The 13,290-nt window shown below is 37.4% G+C and overlaps 1 protein-coding gene across 4 annotated transcripts in view; it reads left to right on the top strand.

Annotated features, from left to right (window-relative positions):
- FHIP1A (FHF complex subunit HOOK interacting protein 1A) overlaps positions 1 to 13,290 on the top strand; it is a 93,280-nt gene that overhangs the window by 58,011 nt on the left and 21,979 nt on the right. For all 4 annotated transcript variants that reach the window (XM_087736437.1, XM_087736436.1, XM_087736434.1 and 1 more), the window contains 2 exons: positions 2,013 to 2,171; positions 4,394 to 4,480. In XM_087736437.1, the coding sequence (XP_087592563.1) occupies positions 2,013 to 2,171; positions 4,394 to 4,480 (246 nt within the window). The remainder of the gene's footprint in view (positions 1 to 2,012; positions 2,172 to 4,393; positions 4,481 to 13,290) is intronic.

Genomic DNA, 13,290 nt, shown 5'->3' with positions numbered 1-13,290 from the left:
TGAAACATAATTTCACATAGAGCTATTTGCATTGTACTTCATAGCAAAAATAAGAGCTTTTTAAACTTTACAGATTTTAGCAGCTACATCTGTCACTTCTTACTTCAGTAAGTCAGACAAACTAAGTTCTTCACTTCAAGACATTGCCTGACTGTGAATTCACTGTTCCTTTTAGTGAAGAGTAGTATGTTTTGCTCAAGGGCAGTTTCTTGTGCTTAAGGACTAAACTTCCATATAAAGGAGAAATGCGGATAGTACACGGCTCTGAAAATCAGATTGCTTACTGAGAAGGTAAGTATGCATTTATGAATAGCAATTAAATTTTAAGCAGACAATGGAAAATCCAAGTGTGCATTAATTAACAGGTTGCAACACAAAAGAAACTCAAATTCTCTCTTCAGAATTTTTTCCTTCGTAGAATCGTCTGAATCCTGGGTTTGTGACTGTAAGTCTGTGTGTGGGTTATGTATAGGTAGTTCTATAGGCCTAGTAAGATCTTCCTAACTTTTTGCTTTGAGGTCTTCTACCGTGAGAGAGAGAGAGAAAGCTAAAAAGATTCTGGTTATAGAAGAATGTGATTGATAAAGTTTTGCTCAGTGGCTTCAGCTTCTTTGTTTTTTAACATGTCTCCAGCATCTTTCTGTATGTATCTATGTGTATAAAAAAGTAGCATAGTGTGCTAAAGCAGTGAATTTTCCACAGTATTTCCCCCCCCCCCCCGCCTTAATATTTGGCTTAAGTAGGTAGGCCAGAATAAATCCATCTTCAAAATTATGTGATTTAGGAATGGAAGGCATTCAGAAAGACAGCATTCGTCTGACTGGATGGGTTAGCAATTATAATTGGTTAGGCTTGCATATGATCAAAACGTGAATCCCCTTCTGTGAACTCTTGGTCCTTGACCTGCACATTGTCAACTGTTTGTTTTCTAATAGATAAAACGTCCTGTTTCATCTGAGCTTTGACTGTCTAGCCCTGTAGATGCCAAGTAGCCCTTTCTATAAAGAGAAAAAATTCTTAAAGAATCTGTTGAATGAAAACAAAAAAGATTTCCATCAGGCTGAGTGCTGAGTCTTAATGATCCCATTAAAATGAGGATCGTCTTAAAAATTATCCTGAAGTTGTATAAAATCGTGTCACAAGGATAAGAGTTGTAAATAATATTTAGAAAGTTTCCAGCTTCAAATAACTTTAATAATTAAAAACTGGGTCTGAAACTCCCAATACTCTAGATATATTCAGTAAAATTTAAAAACCTTTTTGGAAATATGATTTTTAAGTTGTAACTAAAAATACATTCTTGTGTTTCTGTGATATATTCTACATAAATCATCTGTAAGCCTTAATATCACTGGAAACAATGTCTATACAGTAACTTATTTCAGGCTTTTTCTATCTCTTCCCTTCCCCCTTCCAAATAAAAAAGTAAGGAAAATGAGAAATTACAAGCAAAATCTTTTTTAAATTGGATTCAGATGCGTTCAAGTGCCTAGGAATGAAAGTCAGCATATATCTGTGGCCTACGTGAGGCTGAACTTCATTTTTGTTGATGGGGCACTTCCCCCTCCATTTCTAATGTTTCATATTTCCAAGTGAAATCACTTCATATAGGCATGTGTAAGCAGCAACATTCAAATCACCAACGAAGGACATGCTGTAGATATATGACAGCGATGGCTTCTTGTGGAAGAGACTGAAGGAAAGTGTAAAATGATTTTACAAGTATTTAAAAAGAAATTATAACTTGGGATTAAAAAAAAAAAAAAAAGACAACCTGCTTTTCCCAATCACTTTCTTCTAAATACCAGGTCTTGGAAGAAGGACATTATATGGAAGCCTCTTTAAAACATTCATGTCTTTCTGCCACAGGACTCTTTCAAAAGGAAATTAAATTAATCTCAACACTCTCTTATGTTACTAAAACTAGTAAGAGAAACAATTTGTGGCATTGCCATTCAAGCAGATGGACAGTTGGAAAGTCAACTTATTTCTCTTCTGTTTTTAAAATACAGGTGCTAGCAACAGGACTAAGTGGCCTCTATTCATCTTTGCCTACAAAGCTGGAAGAAAAAGGAGAAGAGTGGCACTGTCTGCTGAAAGATGACTGGCTCTTGTCACCAGCCCTTGTACAATTCATGAATTCCCTTGAATTTTGCAATGCTGTGATACAGGTAATGGAGCAGAGTTGGCCTGTCCTTTTCAAGTAGTAGTTTTTTATATATTCTGCAGAAGTTTGTAAATTATAGAGTTTATTTACTTCTATTAATGGTATGGACTTTTTAAGTTACACTAAAATAAATTGCTTACAAAGTGAATGCTGTGTGCTGTCTGTCCTGGTTATAAGGATGAATTAATATGTTTTTGGTTTTCAAGTGACAAATGTTTCAAATGAAAGCAGTAGAGTTGTGTGGCGGCTTGATATTTCATAATGTAATTGGGAAGATTTTCTGTTTTCAGAAAAAAGTTTATTGCATTTTAATACCATTGTTGATACTAAAAGTAAATTGGATGCCTTACATGTGGGAAAATGTAGTCTTTGTATATTTAAGCACTGAAAAACATTCTGTGTTTGTCTAAGCTCTCATAATAGCGTACAAAAGAAAACAGTCTGTTTTGCCTGTTGGCGAGTTCTGCATGCTTTCCAAGTAGAATTTAGGTATCTTCCTAGAAATATAAATTCATTTGAGATTGGCCTGTTCTGAATCCACTCTCTGTTCTTAATGATTATTTCTTGATTACAATTTCTTTTTTTGGCTTTGATCCCTTACTATTTTTTTTTTCTCTGATCTAAATGTAAAATGAGATTTTTGTCTGTTTAGATTGTTTTTAAGGCTAGAAAACCCTTTAGAACCCTTGTCCAGTATTTTATTAAAACATGATATAAATTCTACAGAAACTGTGGATTTATGTGTTACTTGAAGAAAAATGCTGCATAGGATTGAAAATTTAGTCACGTTTACTGTTAAATAAAAGATATGTTTTAGTGGGATGTGTGCGAAATACAGCAAAGCAACTGATTGACTATTAAAGCATTGAACAAGCAAAAATAATAGTAGCTGTCATTCTTTAAATGCAATATATCAGATTTTTAACGTGCATGTTTAAATATGAAGAGGAGACAATATTCATTTTGGTGTCTAAGCGGAATTTTTCTACAGATCTACATTTGTAGGAGGTCATATTTGATACCTTTTTTTTTTTAAAATTAATATAAAGGTTACTACAGACAAATTGAAGAAAAGCATATTATTTTAAAAACACTTTTCAAATAAACTCAAAATGGTTAAGGATCTTCAGCTGACATGCAGAAAGAGCAGTTTCTTCGTTGTGTCTTTATAGTCTTTCTTCAGCTGAATTGAAAGCTCAATTACTGCAGGAATTTTTGCTCTGTGCATGGAATGGTTTTCATGGTGTGGCTTGTTCTGTGTTGACCCAAAAAACTTTCACCAGAGATTAAAAACGGATAGCGTAGCCAAGACCTCTTGCCAATTTCTAATTTTGCCCTGGATTGCAGCATAGGAAGGGCAACCCTTTTTCTTCCCCTTTCCAAAGTAAAGGTTACAAACTAAGGGAAGTCTGGGAAGAATTGCAAGTGGGAGAATGTATTTGTGGCCACATGTAGGCTGTGACATTCCAGTCTCTATGTGGACTTCAAACAGAATATATTAACTTAGAATGCTTCTGAATGGAACTTTTTTTTTGCTTTTATCAAATTTCTTTTAAATGCATGAATTGATAATGTTTTCTTTGTGAAAACAAAATAAATGCTTCATTATAAAAGTAAATTTTTGGCTTCTAATAACAGTTCAATTTTTTAAAGCTCCTAACCAACCTATTGAATGAAAAATGTAGGTTTTGTTTTCATTTCTGTTTTACAGTGGTTGGGAGAAGGGCATGTGAACAGTATGTTCTTACCCCATAGCTAGAGAGCGCTTTGGTTTACCTACTCTTGAACCATATGAAAGCAGCTGTTCTGCTTTTTCTTCCTATAAGAGGACAAGTTAACAATGGCAAATCCACCTTCAAGTGACCCTGACGAGGTGGCAGAAGCTAAATTTAGAATCTCAAATCTTCCTTTGATGCATGGGTATACACGCTTTTCTGTCCATCCATTCATCTTTGTCAGCATGCAGGGAGATTGAAAAGCCCTGTTCTCTAAATTTGGCAGGCTTACTGTAATTAAACATAGTTCATGTGTTTCTTTGAAGAAGGAAAAAATCTTTAAGACCCTGAATCATAGCAAATGCTGGTGAGAAGGACAAATGAACATGTCTTGTTAAATGGGAAAGGGTTTTGGTAGTGGCTAATAGTAGTCTGTGCCCTGTCTTGTTTTAAATCTCACTGGAACTGTTCTGTGTCTTTCTCTCCGCCCCGCCCCCCCCCCCCCCCTTAGGTGGCACATCCCTTGATACGTAACCAGCTTGTGAATTACATTTACAATGGATTTTTGGTGCCAGTAATGGCTCCTGCGCTCCATAAGGTCAGTGGTGTATGCAAGCATGACACAAAATAATAATGGGCAAAAAGCATTATGGATGATTTCTGTGTAAAGATACTATTAAATGTACTGTCAGTAGTGACTTCCATATAATTGAGTAAGTTTCTAGGCTAACTTTCCATCTTTTTGTTCAATACTTTCTATTTACGCTATACAGATTATTAAGCAAGATATAGGTATTTCTGAGAATGTTTAAAATTCTGAAGTGAAATGAAGAACCAAAATATTTTTGGTTGCGCTAGGCTGACATATCATCAAAAAAGCAGTGACCTTTTAGACAACATTTCATCATGGCAGACATGTTTCCATGAGGATTTTTTTTCTATATGAACATTTTCCAAAAGGAAAATGCCCACAAGGAAAATGTTCAGTCAAGAAATACTATGCTAATTTTAACAAAGTTGGTATTATTTTGTACTTCCTTATCACAGTCCGTAGAGCTATTTTCATAAGTGGAGAAGACAGAGTTTGGTATCAATTCTTCTAATGTATTAGGGTGCAATTTATGTCGCTTGAAAAAAAAAAAATCAATTTTTCTTTGAATTTTAGGGGTTATCCTTAGCAAAATGTCACTGATGTTGGTGAATTCCTTAATTTTTTTTGTTGTTGTTAGGCTGCAGGAAACTACGTTTCCAACTGTTGCAGAATATGTCAATTAACAGTATTCATTGCCCTGTAAAAAGAACACATTGTTTGAGGAGAAAAAGTAGGACTTGCTGAGAGTAAAAATCCACCAAAAACTGCCAGGAGAGGACTAATAAATTACTTTTTGAAGGTCTACTAATTTTTACTAAGCCTGCCAAGCAGAAAGCACTGCACCTCTTCCATTTTCTAGGAGGCCAGTGAAACACACCCTGCTTTCTAGTCTAGGACTTGTCTTGGCAGTGCACACAATTCTTTGTGGTAAGTAGTCACCAAGAAAGTAATAAGCAGTACAGAATCTTCTTCAATGATTCAACAGACCTCAAACATTTGGGAACTTGGCGAGGGCTGAAATAAAATTTGGCTGTGATCCAGATCAAGGCTGTAGCCTGTCATTGAGATAGTTCACCTCCTTACCTGGCAGTAATTTTTTCTATTTCTGTATCTTGACGTAATCCCTTACCAAGACTGGGAATTAGAATCAGAAGTAAAAAGCTAACCAGCTTTAGATCAAGGTTATGGGTAACAAGGGACATATCAGAATATGTAGCTGTGGGATTCTGGTCTTAGTGGGTACTGTTTTTACCTCTGAAGTACTTAAGAGAAATTTTAGGTTGTTTTGAATACTACCATGCTGCTGAATGCCATTCTTATTGGTCAGGAAATCTGCTAACCCCCTATTGGGTTGATTATTTCCTTGTTGATGTTACTTAAATCATTTAAAGCGTGCTGTTCTGATTACTTTTTTTTGTGATGGAAATTTTGTTCAATCTCATTTATATACTTTGAAATTGGGTGAAATCATATTTCTCTTGAAAGTGGAAATGTTGGCTGCTAACATATGTGAGTTTCAAGCCTAGATCTTTCCTGAACCCCTACATTCTGTTTGGTGCCTTGTTCTTCCAGTAATAAACCTTTCCTTGATTAGCATTAAATTTGACTTCTTCCTCTTTAAAAATTAACTACTTATGTGTATAAACTTCAAACGCATTTAATGGAGAAGATGGATTGCACCATCTAGTGGATCTGATACAAGGTTCTCATGTATGAGAGACCAAAACTTCATAGCAAAAGGAAACAGGTGAATAGAGGTTCATTTGATCTCTTCAGTCTTTCTGGACTGTGCCCCGCATTAATTTAACAGAAAATAAATATTTCACATCTTTGCTTTTGGGACAGATGTCTATGCACTAAGACAGATAATTATGCTGAAACAGCTCTTTCATACATTAAAATAATTTCTAGTAGCCATTGAAAAGATTCGTGCTAAGTTGAGGAGTAGGCTTTGAAAACTGTATCACTCATTTGGGGACTTAAGTGTTGTAATTAACCTTTAGGTTAAGAAAAATTTGTGAAAGGCCAAAATGAGAGAAAGGCCAGATGCACCATGGTGGTTTTTAAAACAGAAGTTCTTTCATTGAACACAATACTAAATGGATCTTGTTTTTCTTTTAAACTTAATGAAGCTGTTTTGGTATCCCAAAGTCTACTTGTGGCTGAAGATTTTAGTTTTTATCCAATCATTCGTTTGGGTTGTTCTGACTCATTCTGGCTTATGAGTTTAAATGCAACGAGTAACGGAGCATGGTATAAATAGCTGGTTAGGAAGACAGATCTATGGAAGGTTAAAGGAAGGGGTGGTAAGAAGAGATGATAATTATTGGTACATCTTCCTAAGGGTTCCCATATATCTTATTTCTGGAATTTAACTGTTTTGGAACAGCTGCTTCTGATAACTCTTGGTGATAGACATGGAAGGAAGGAAGGGAGTCCAGACCTGACCTAAGGCATTCAAGCCTTAACATCCCACACCCAATCTGGCACCCATGGTTCTACCTTAATGCAAAAATCAAAAGGGAGATGAGCTTCTGGCTCTGCTCTTGAATAACTATTGGGTAGGCGTACTACTTCAGACCTGTTCTTTCTGTACTATATTCTAGTTTTTCTTCAAGAAGTACTGTTTTGTGGAAAAAATTTGTTCTGCAGCAAGACATAGACTTGCATTTATTGTTTTTGCAAAGACAGCTCCAGTCAAGAATGTAGACATCTAAGAAAGAAGTCTTCAATCTTTTCCGTTCTCAATGTGGTAGAACTTGATTTCTGTTTAAAACAACAGCAGCAACATAAACAAATCATGTTAAGGTGACTTCCTGTCTGATTACCAAATCAAATTTAGTTGATTCAAGTCTATAAAATAAGCCTAACAGCTGTACAAGCACTATAAGATAAATTGTGTAGCTAATAGTCTAATTAGCTTTTAATCCCTTGGGAAGTAACAACAACAACATCAGTTTGCCTTTGCAACTGATGTATTCAGATATGAGCAAAATGTCTGGTATGAGGAGGGTTACTCGCTTTTAGATTAAAGCTAAGCCTATATTGTAGATGATAGGTGCTGACCAGTTTCTTCCTTCCTCCTGTCTCTTCACAGAATCACAGAAATGGCTGAGGTTGGCAGGCACCTCTGGAGATTGTCCTGTCGAACCCCCCTGCTCAGAGCAGGGTCAGCTAGAGCAGGTTGCTCAGAGACGTGTCCAGTTGGATGTTGAATATCTCCAAAGCTGGAGATGGTGCACTCTCTTTGGGTAACACTGTTCCAGTGTTTGACCACCCATACAGTAGAAAAGTGTGTGGTCTTTTTTTGCTTTTTTTTTTTTTCTGATGTCCAGCTGGAATTTCCTGGATTTCAGTTTGTGGCCCATTGCTTCTTGTCCTTTCACTGAGCACCACTGAGAACAGTTTGGCTTCATCTTTTTTGCTTCTTCCCAGCAGCTGTTTGTACACATGGATAAGATCCTGCCTGCGCCTTCTCTTTCCCACGTTGAACAGTTCCAGCTCCCTCAGCCTCTCCTCATATTACAGATGCTCCCATCCCATAATCATCTTTTGGGCCTCTGCTGGACTTGCTCCAGTATGTCAGTGTGTCTCTTCTACTGGGGAGCCCAGCACTCTAGATATGTCTTACCAGTACTGAGTAAGGGGGAAGGATGCCCCCCACCAACCTGCTAACAACACTCTTCTGAATGTAGCCCAGGAGGTTGCAGGTCATCTTCATCACAAGGGCACATTGCTGGCTCATGGCCAATTTTTTGTTCACAAGGACCTGCAGGTTCTTTCTTGCAAAGCTGCTTTCCAGCCACTTGGTCCGCAGTGTGCACTTGTGCCTGGGATTATTCCGCCCCAGGCGCAGGGCTTTGCATTTGTTATTGAACTTCATGAGGTTCCTGTTTGCCTCTTTCTTCAGACTCTCAAGATCCCTCTGAACGGCAGCACAGCCATCCAGTCTATCAACTACTCCTCCCAGTTTTGCAACATCTACAAACTTACATGTGGGCATACTCCATCTCATCATCTAGGTCATTAATGAAGATATTAAACAGTATTGGCCCCAGCGCAGACCACACATTACTGGCCTCTAGCTGGACTTTGCCTTGCTGATCAAAATCCTTTGAGCCCAGCAGTTCCTAGTTCTTTGATCCAGCTCGCTGTCCACTTATCCAGTGCGTTCTTCATAATTTTGTCTATGAGGATGTTGTACAAGAGATGGTGTCAAAAGCCTTGCAAGATAAATAATAACTGCTCTCCATTTACCCATTGAGCCAGTCATCTTATTGTAGAAGGCTACCAAGTTGGTCAGGCTTGATTTCCCATTAGTAAATCCATGCTGACTACTCCCAGTCCCCACCTTCTCCTTAATATGTTTGGAAATGGCCTCCAGGAGGTTTTACTCCATCCCCTTCCCAGGGATCGATGTGAGGCTGACCAGCCTGTAGTTCCCTGGATCATCCTTCTTGAAGACTGGAGTGACATGTTTACTCCTGGTCGTCAGGAGCCTCTTCAGGTAGCCACAACCTTTCGAAAACCAAGAGTGACCTCAACAGTCAGGGATGCAACCTGTCAGGCCCCATGGACTTATGTATGTCCAGTATGTTTAAACGTTCCCTAACCTGATCCCCCTCCTCTAAGGGCAAGTCTTCCTTGCTCCAGACTTCCACCCTCATCTTAGGGACCTGGGATTACCGAAGGCAAATATTGCTAGTAAAGACCAAGGTGAGGAAAGCATTGAGTTCTGTGGCTTTTTCCATGTATTTTGTCACCATGGTCCCCTTCCCCATTCAGCAGCGGGCACACATTTTTCGTAGTTTTCCTTCTGCTGTTGAAGCCCTTCTTCAACTCCAGCTGGGCTTTGGTTTTCCTAATCCTTTCCCTGCACACTCAGGCAGTTTTTCCATATTCCTTCTGGGTCGCCTGTCCCTGCTTCCATCTCTTCCTTTTTATGTTTCAGTTTTGTTAGAAGCTCCTATTTCATCTATGCAGACCTCCTGTCTCCTTTGCTTGACTTCCTTCTCTTCTCCCAACTTAAAACATCGGACTACCAAACAAGACTTTTGGTAAAAGTAGCATCAGAATTTCAGTAAGTAGAACTTCAGTAAAAGTAGTTCAGAATTTCAGTAAGTGCTCCAAAGCTTTGAGATGTGTATATGCGTTATCTTGAAATGTCTGTAACATTTATGGAACTATGTAGTAAGCTCTGCCTTTTTTAAATTTTTGCAGATTGTCTCCCTATACATACTTACTATGCACACAGTTCACTGTGTGAATGAAACAGTACAAGAGTGTTGAGGATAGAGAAGGGTTTCTATGAATAAGTCAGGGGGTGGGGAGACCAACATATTTTCCTTGGTGTGATTTTTATGTTTTTATCTGAGGAAGCTAGTATGGAGTTGAAAAAAGAATTTGCTAGTTCAGTTTTTTCCCAGTTAAGGAAGTTTCAAATTGATTGGGCTAGCTAGCTAGCTTGAAATAACCTGTTTTTCACAGTGAGCTCTGTGAAGAAGGTTATTTATACAGCAGATTAACTGCAATATTCTTATATAACCCGAACATTCTCAAGTTTATGACTCCCTAACTTCATTTCTCAAAGATAAGTATCCTAAATATAGTACGTTCTTGTAGCCTAATTTATACCTGGTCTGTACTAGTCTTGCCACTTTGTGTGGGTTATCCCACCTACACGTGCAATTGACAAATATATTTGTATCTCAGAAGCTGCACGTTGCCGAATGGGTAGACAGAGCCCAGATTTGTATTATGTAGCTAGGGATATGCATTAACCGGCTGTGCTGGATAGCCCTGTCTTGTCCTTTGGTTGTCTGGATTTTATTGTACTTTTTACAAAAGAATTACCTCCCTTACTTCTGATACCTGAGTTTCTTGAGACATCAAAAAAAGTGATTCAATGACGTTGTTCAGGGGGGGTTTGTCTTTATGCAAGGTCACAAATTCCTTATTTCTGTACAAATGCAGTTAAAAACAGAAGGAATAAAATATTTTGTGTGTAAAGATACAGAGCTAAAGAAAAGGTTAATTTGGTAGTTTTCTTTTTGTAGTAATAATCCATGATTTAAATTTTTGCCCAAACGATCTTTTATTCTTTCTGGTGTAAGTGTCTGGGAGTTAAGAAAATTAAGACTATCTGGCAGAATCTGTTCTTAATTTAAGACTGGTATTTTTTGATGCCGTGTCACTTACCACTTGAAATTATGCAGTTCTGTACGTTCTTCCCTAGGTTTTGGTACTTAAGAAAAGAATACTTGTGAGAAGGTATAACTCTGCTCAGGCACAGAGCCATAACGTTAAACTCCTGTCACATATTTCATTGGCTATTTCTTGCTTCACTTTCAAAACTAACATTTTGGAGCTCTATCAAAAAAGATATAAGGTCTTCTGGGGCCAAATTGTACAAGGGTCCAAGTAATCAAATAAGACTAATTTTCTCTTCAGTTAAAACCTAATTGAAATCCCAGAGTGAATCCAGAATAACCCCGTTGAAGTCTGTTTTACTGGTTCTGCTAGAGGCCGTATTGCCTTGTTTTAGTCTTTATATATTTGGTAGTAGAAAGTGCTTATTTCCCTTATTCTTTTAGGTAGTTGCAGCACTATTGTAGAAATCTGAGTGAAATCTTTTTCAGGTCTTTAATATGTGTATATATAGTGCAGTCAAAACCATGTGCTAGGTGATTAGGAGCCACACTGTGGTATATATAATACTATGCTATCTTTGATACATCTCAGATGGGTTATACACATCTCTTTACTGTAAGTGCATATAATTTAATTTTAATTTGGCATTCAGAGAATTTGGGTGGCAACGATAGCTATTCGGAACATCTTGAGTGTTTGTAATTTATGTTATTTCAATTTATTGAAGATAGTGCTAAAAATTTGACATTATATGATAAAAGCAAATTTTTAATGTCTTGGCATTACTTATTACACGGCATTTAATTGCTAACTATGATATAATTATTTTTTTACTTGGAAGGCTGCTTTTAATCTGAGTAATGGAAAATTGTACGAGCTTTTTAGCGTAAAAAGTTGCTGTTGGCCAAGTGAACAGAACGGCTCTGTGGAAGCGCTGGCATGGTCCTGTCAAATAAGCTCTGTCAAATGGACCTCAGTTCTCTTGTGCACTACCCCATCTAAAAGAAAACCTCTAACGTGGGATGCTACTGTGTTAATTCAACAATACCCGCTTGATGATTGCATAGCTCAGCTAGGGGGAAACGATCTGTAAATTATACTGTACAGATTAGAAGGAGCATCTTTATAAATATCCTACAAGAATGTCAGTTCCCATTTAGAAATAATACCATCTTTCACCTCTACTGAAAAACATTTGGAGAGCTGCTGTAAAAAGGTGTAAACTAAGTGTTATTGGAAAACTTTGAATAGTCTCATGCTTTGGAGAAGCCCATTAATAGCTACAAAACTTAATTTTACTGGCTACGAAGTAGATACATGTTAAAGGTGCCTTTCACTTTCTGCATCAAATACTGCAGCTGAGTTGAATTTTTACCTGGTATGAACTGAACTGGTTTATAAACGTAGGCTGAGGGAAGTTGAAGCAGTTCTCGTTTTCTGCTTCCCCCAGTGTGCAAACTTCCTCTGCCCCTGATCCCGCTTGTCCCCCTTCTCTTTTGCCAGGACAACTGTTCAGATGGGAAACTGATTGAGGTTAAAACTCGGCTTTATTTCCTGGATAGTTTTAACCTGAATCAATTCCCTGAGCCAATTCACTGGGCAGTGAAGTGAAGCATTGAACCCTTCTGCCAGTATAAGCAGGGGGCAAGAAGGAAGCTGAAAATGAATAGAAAGGAGAAGAGAGTGGGAATGGCTGGAATTTTTTGTCAGCGAGGTGGGCTTATTCAGGTTTAAATTGCTCGTGGATCTAGAGGATAAGTTCTAATGAGAATATTCATGGTCTCTTCATAGGCAATATGAAATCCTTGTAAGGAAGGGAAACGTGAAGGAAAGGAAGAATCATGATAGCCATATTCCTGTAAGAGGGCATGAAGCTGTAAATTAGAAAATATACTGTGTGGATCCCAAGGGAAAATAGCCAGTAATAAAGAATCAGTGTAATTGGTCTAACACAGTGAGTGTAATATATTAAACTGAACTCGCAATGACAGTAATTTCTGGCTCTTTGGTATTATTTGGCACAGTGACTTGTAAAAGCTGGATCTCTTTACAGTGTTCTGCCTCGCCATCTAATCAGTCATCAGATGAGGCAAGAAAAGATTTGCTAAAAATTATTACATAATTAGAGAAGGGTATTACAAGGCTAAAAGTGGCTTTCTGTTTTCAATAATCTCTAATCAAATATCTGTCTGGCTATGAAGAATCTCAGGTAGTCCCTTTTGTAGCAGCCTACATCTTCAAAAATATCTGACACCTGATTGTCGTAAAGGAAAAACGTGTGGATGAGGTTTTAAATGGTATCTTTAGGTAGACGCTTTACATTTATATGTATATTGAAAAAAAAATTCTAACAAATTTTATTCATTACAACTATGGATAATGAAAATAGAAATGGTAGAATACTGGCCTGATTAATGCAATGGATATGGATTTTTCTAATTTTTCATTTTCAATCCTACAACTTTATCTTAGGAACAGAGGTATCTCTAGTCTTTACCGTTAGTAGAAAGGATCTAATGCAAGGGGTGCTGCTGGTAGGTTTTTATTTTTGCTGTTGTGGCAGTGGTGGATTTTAATATTGCTGAAATATTCTTATGAAAACATAGCTTGAAATTTAGTCACTTAGCAAAGGTCTTTCTAGAAAACTACCTTGTCTTAATTTTATT

This window comes from Nipponia nippon, unplaced genomic scaffold, assembly GCF_047370975.1.
Source record: "Nipponia nippon isolate SJK-2023a ecotype South Korea unplaced genomic scaffold, ASM4737097v1 scaffold_6, whole genome shotgun sequence".
Taxonomy (NCBI): domain Eukaryota; kingdom Metazoa; phylum Chordata; class Aves; order Pelecaniformes; family Threskiornithidae; genus Nipponia; species Nipponia nippon.
Note: the sequence above shows the minus strand (reverse complement) of the source record. Positions and strands in the feature narration are given on the sequence as shown.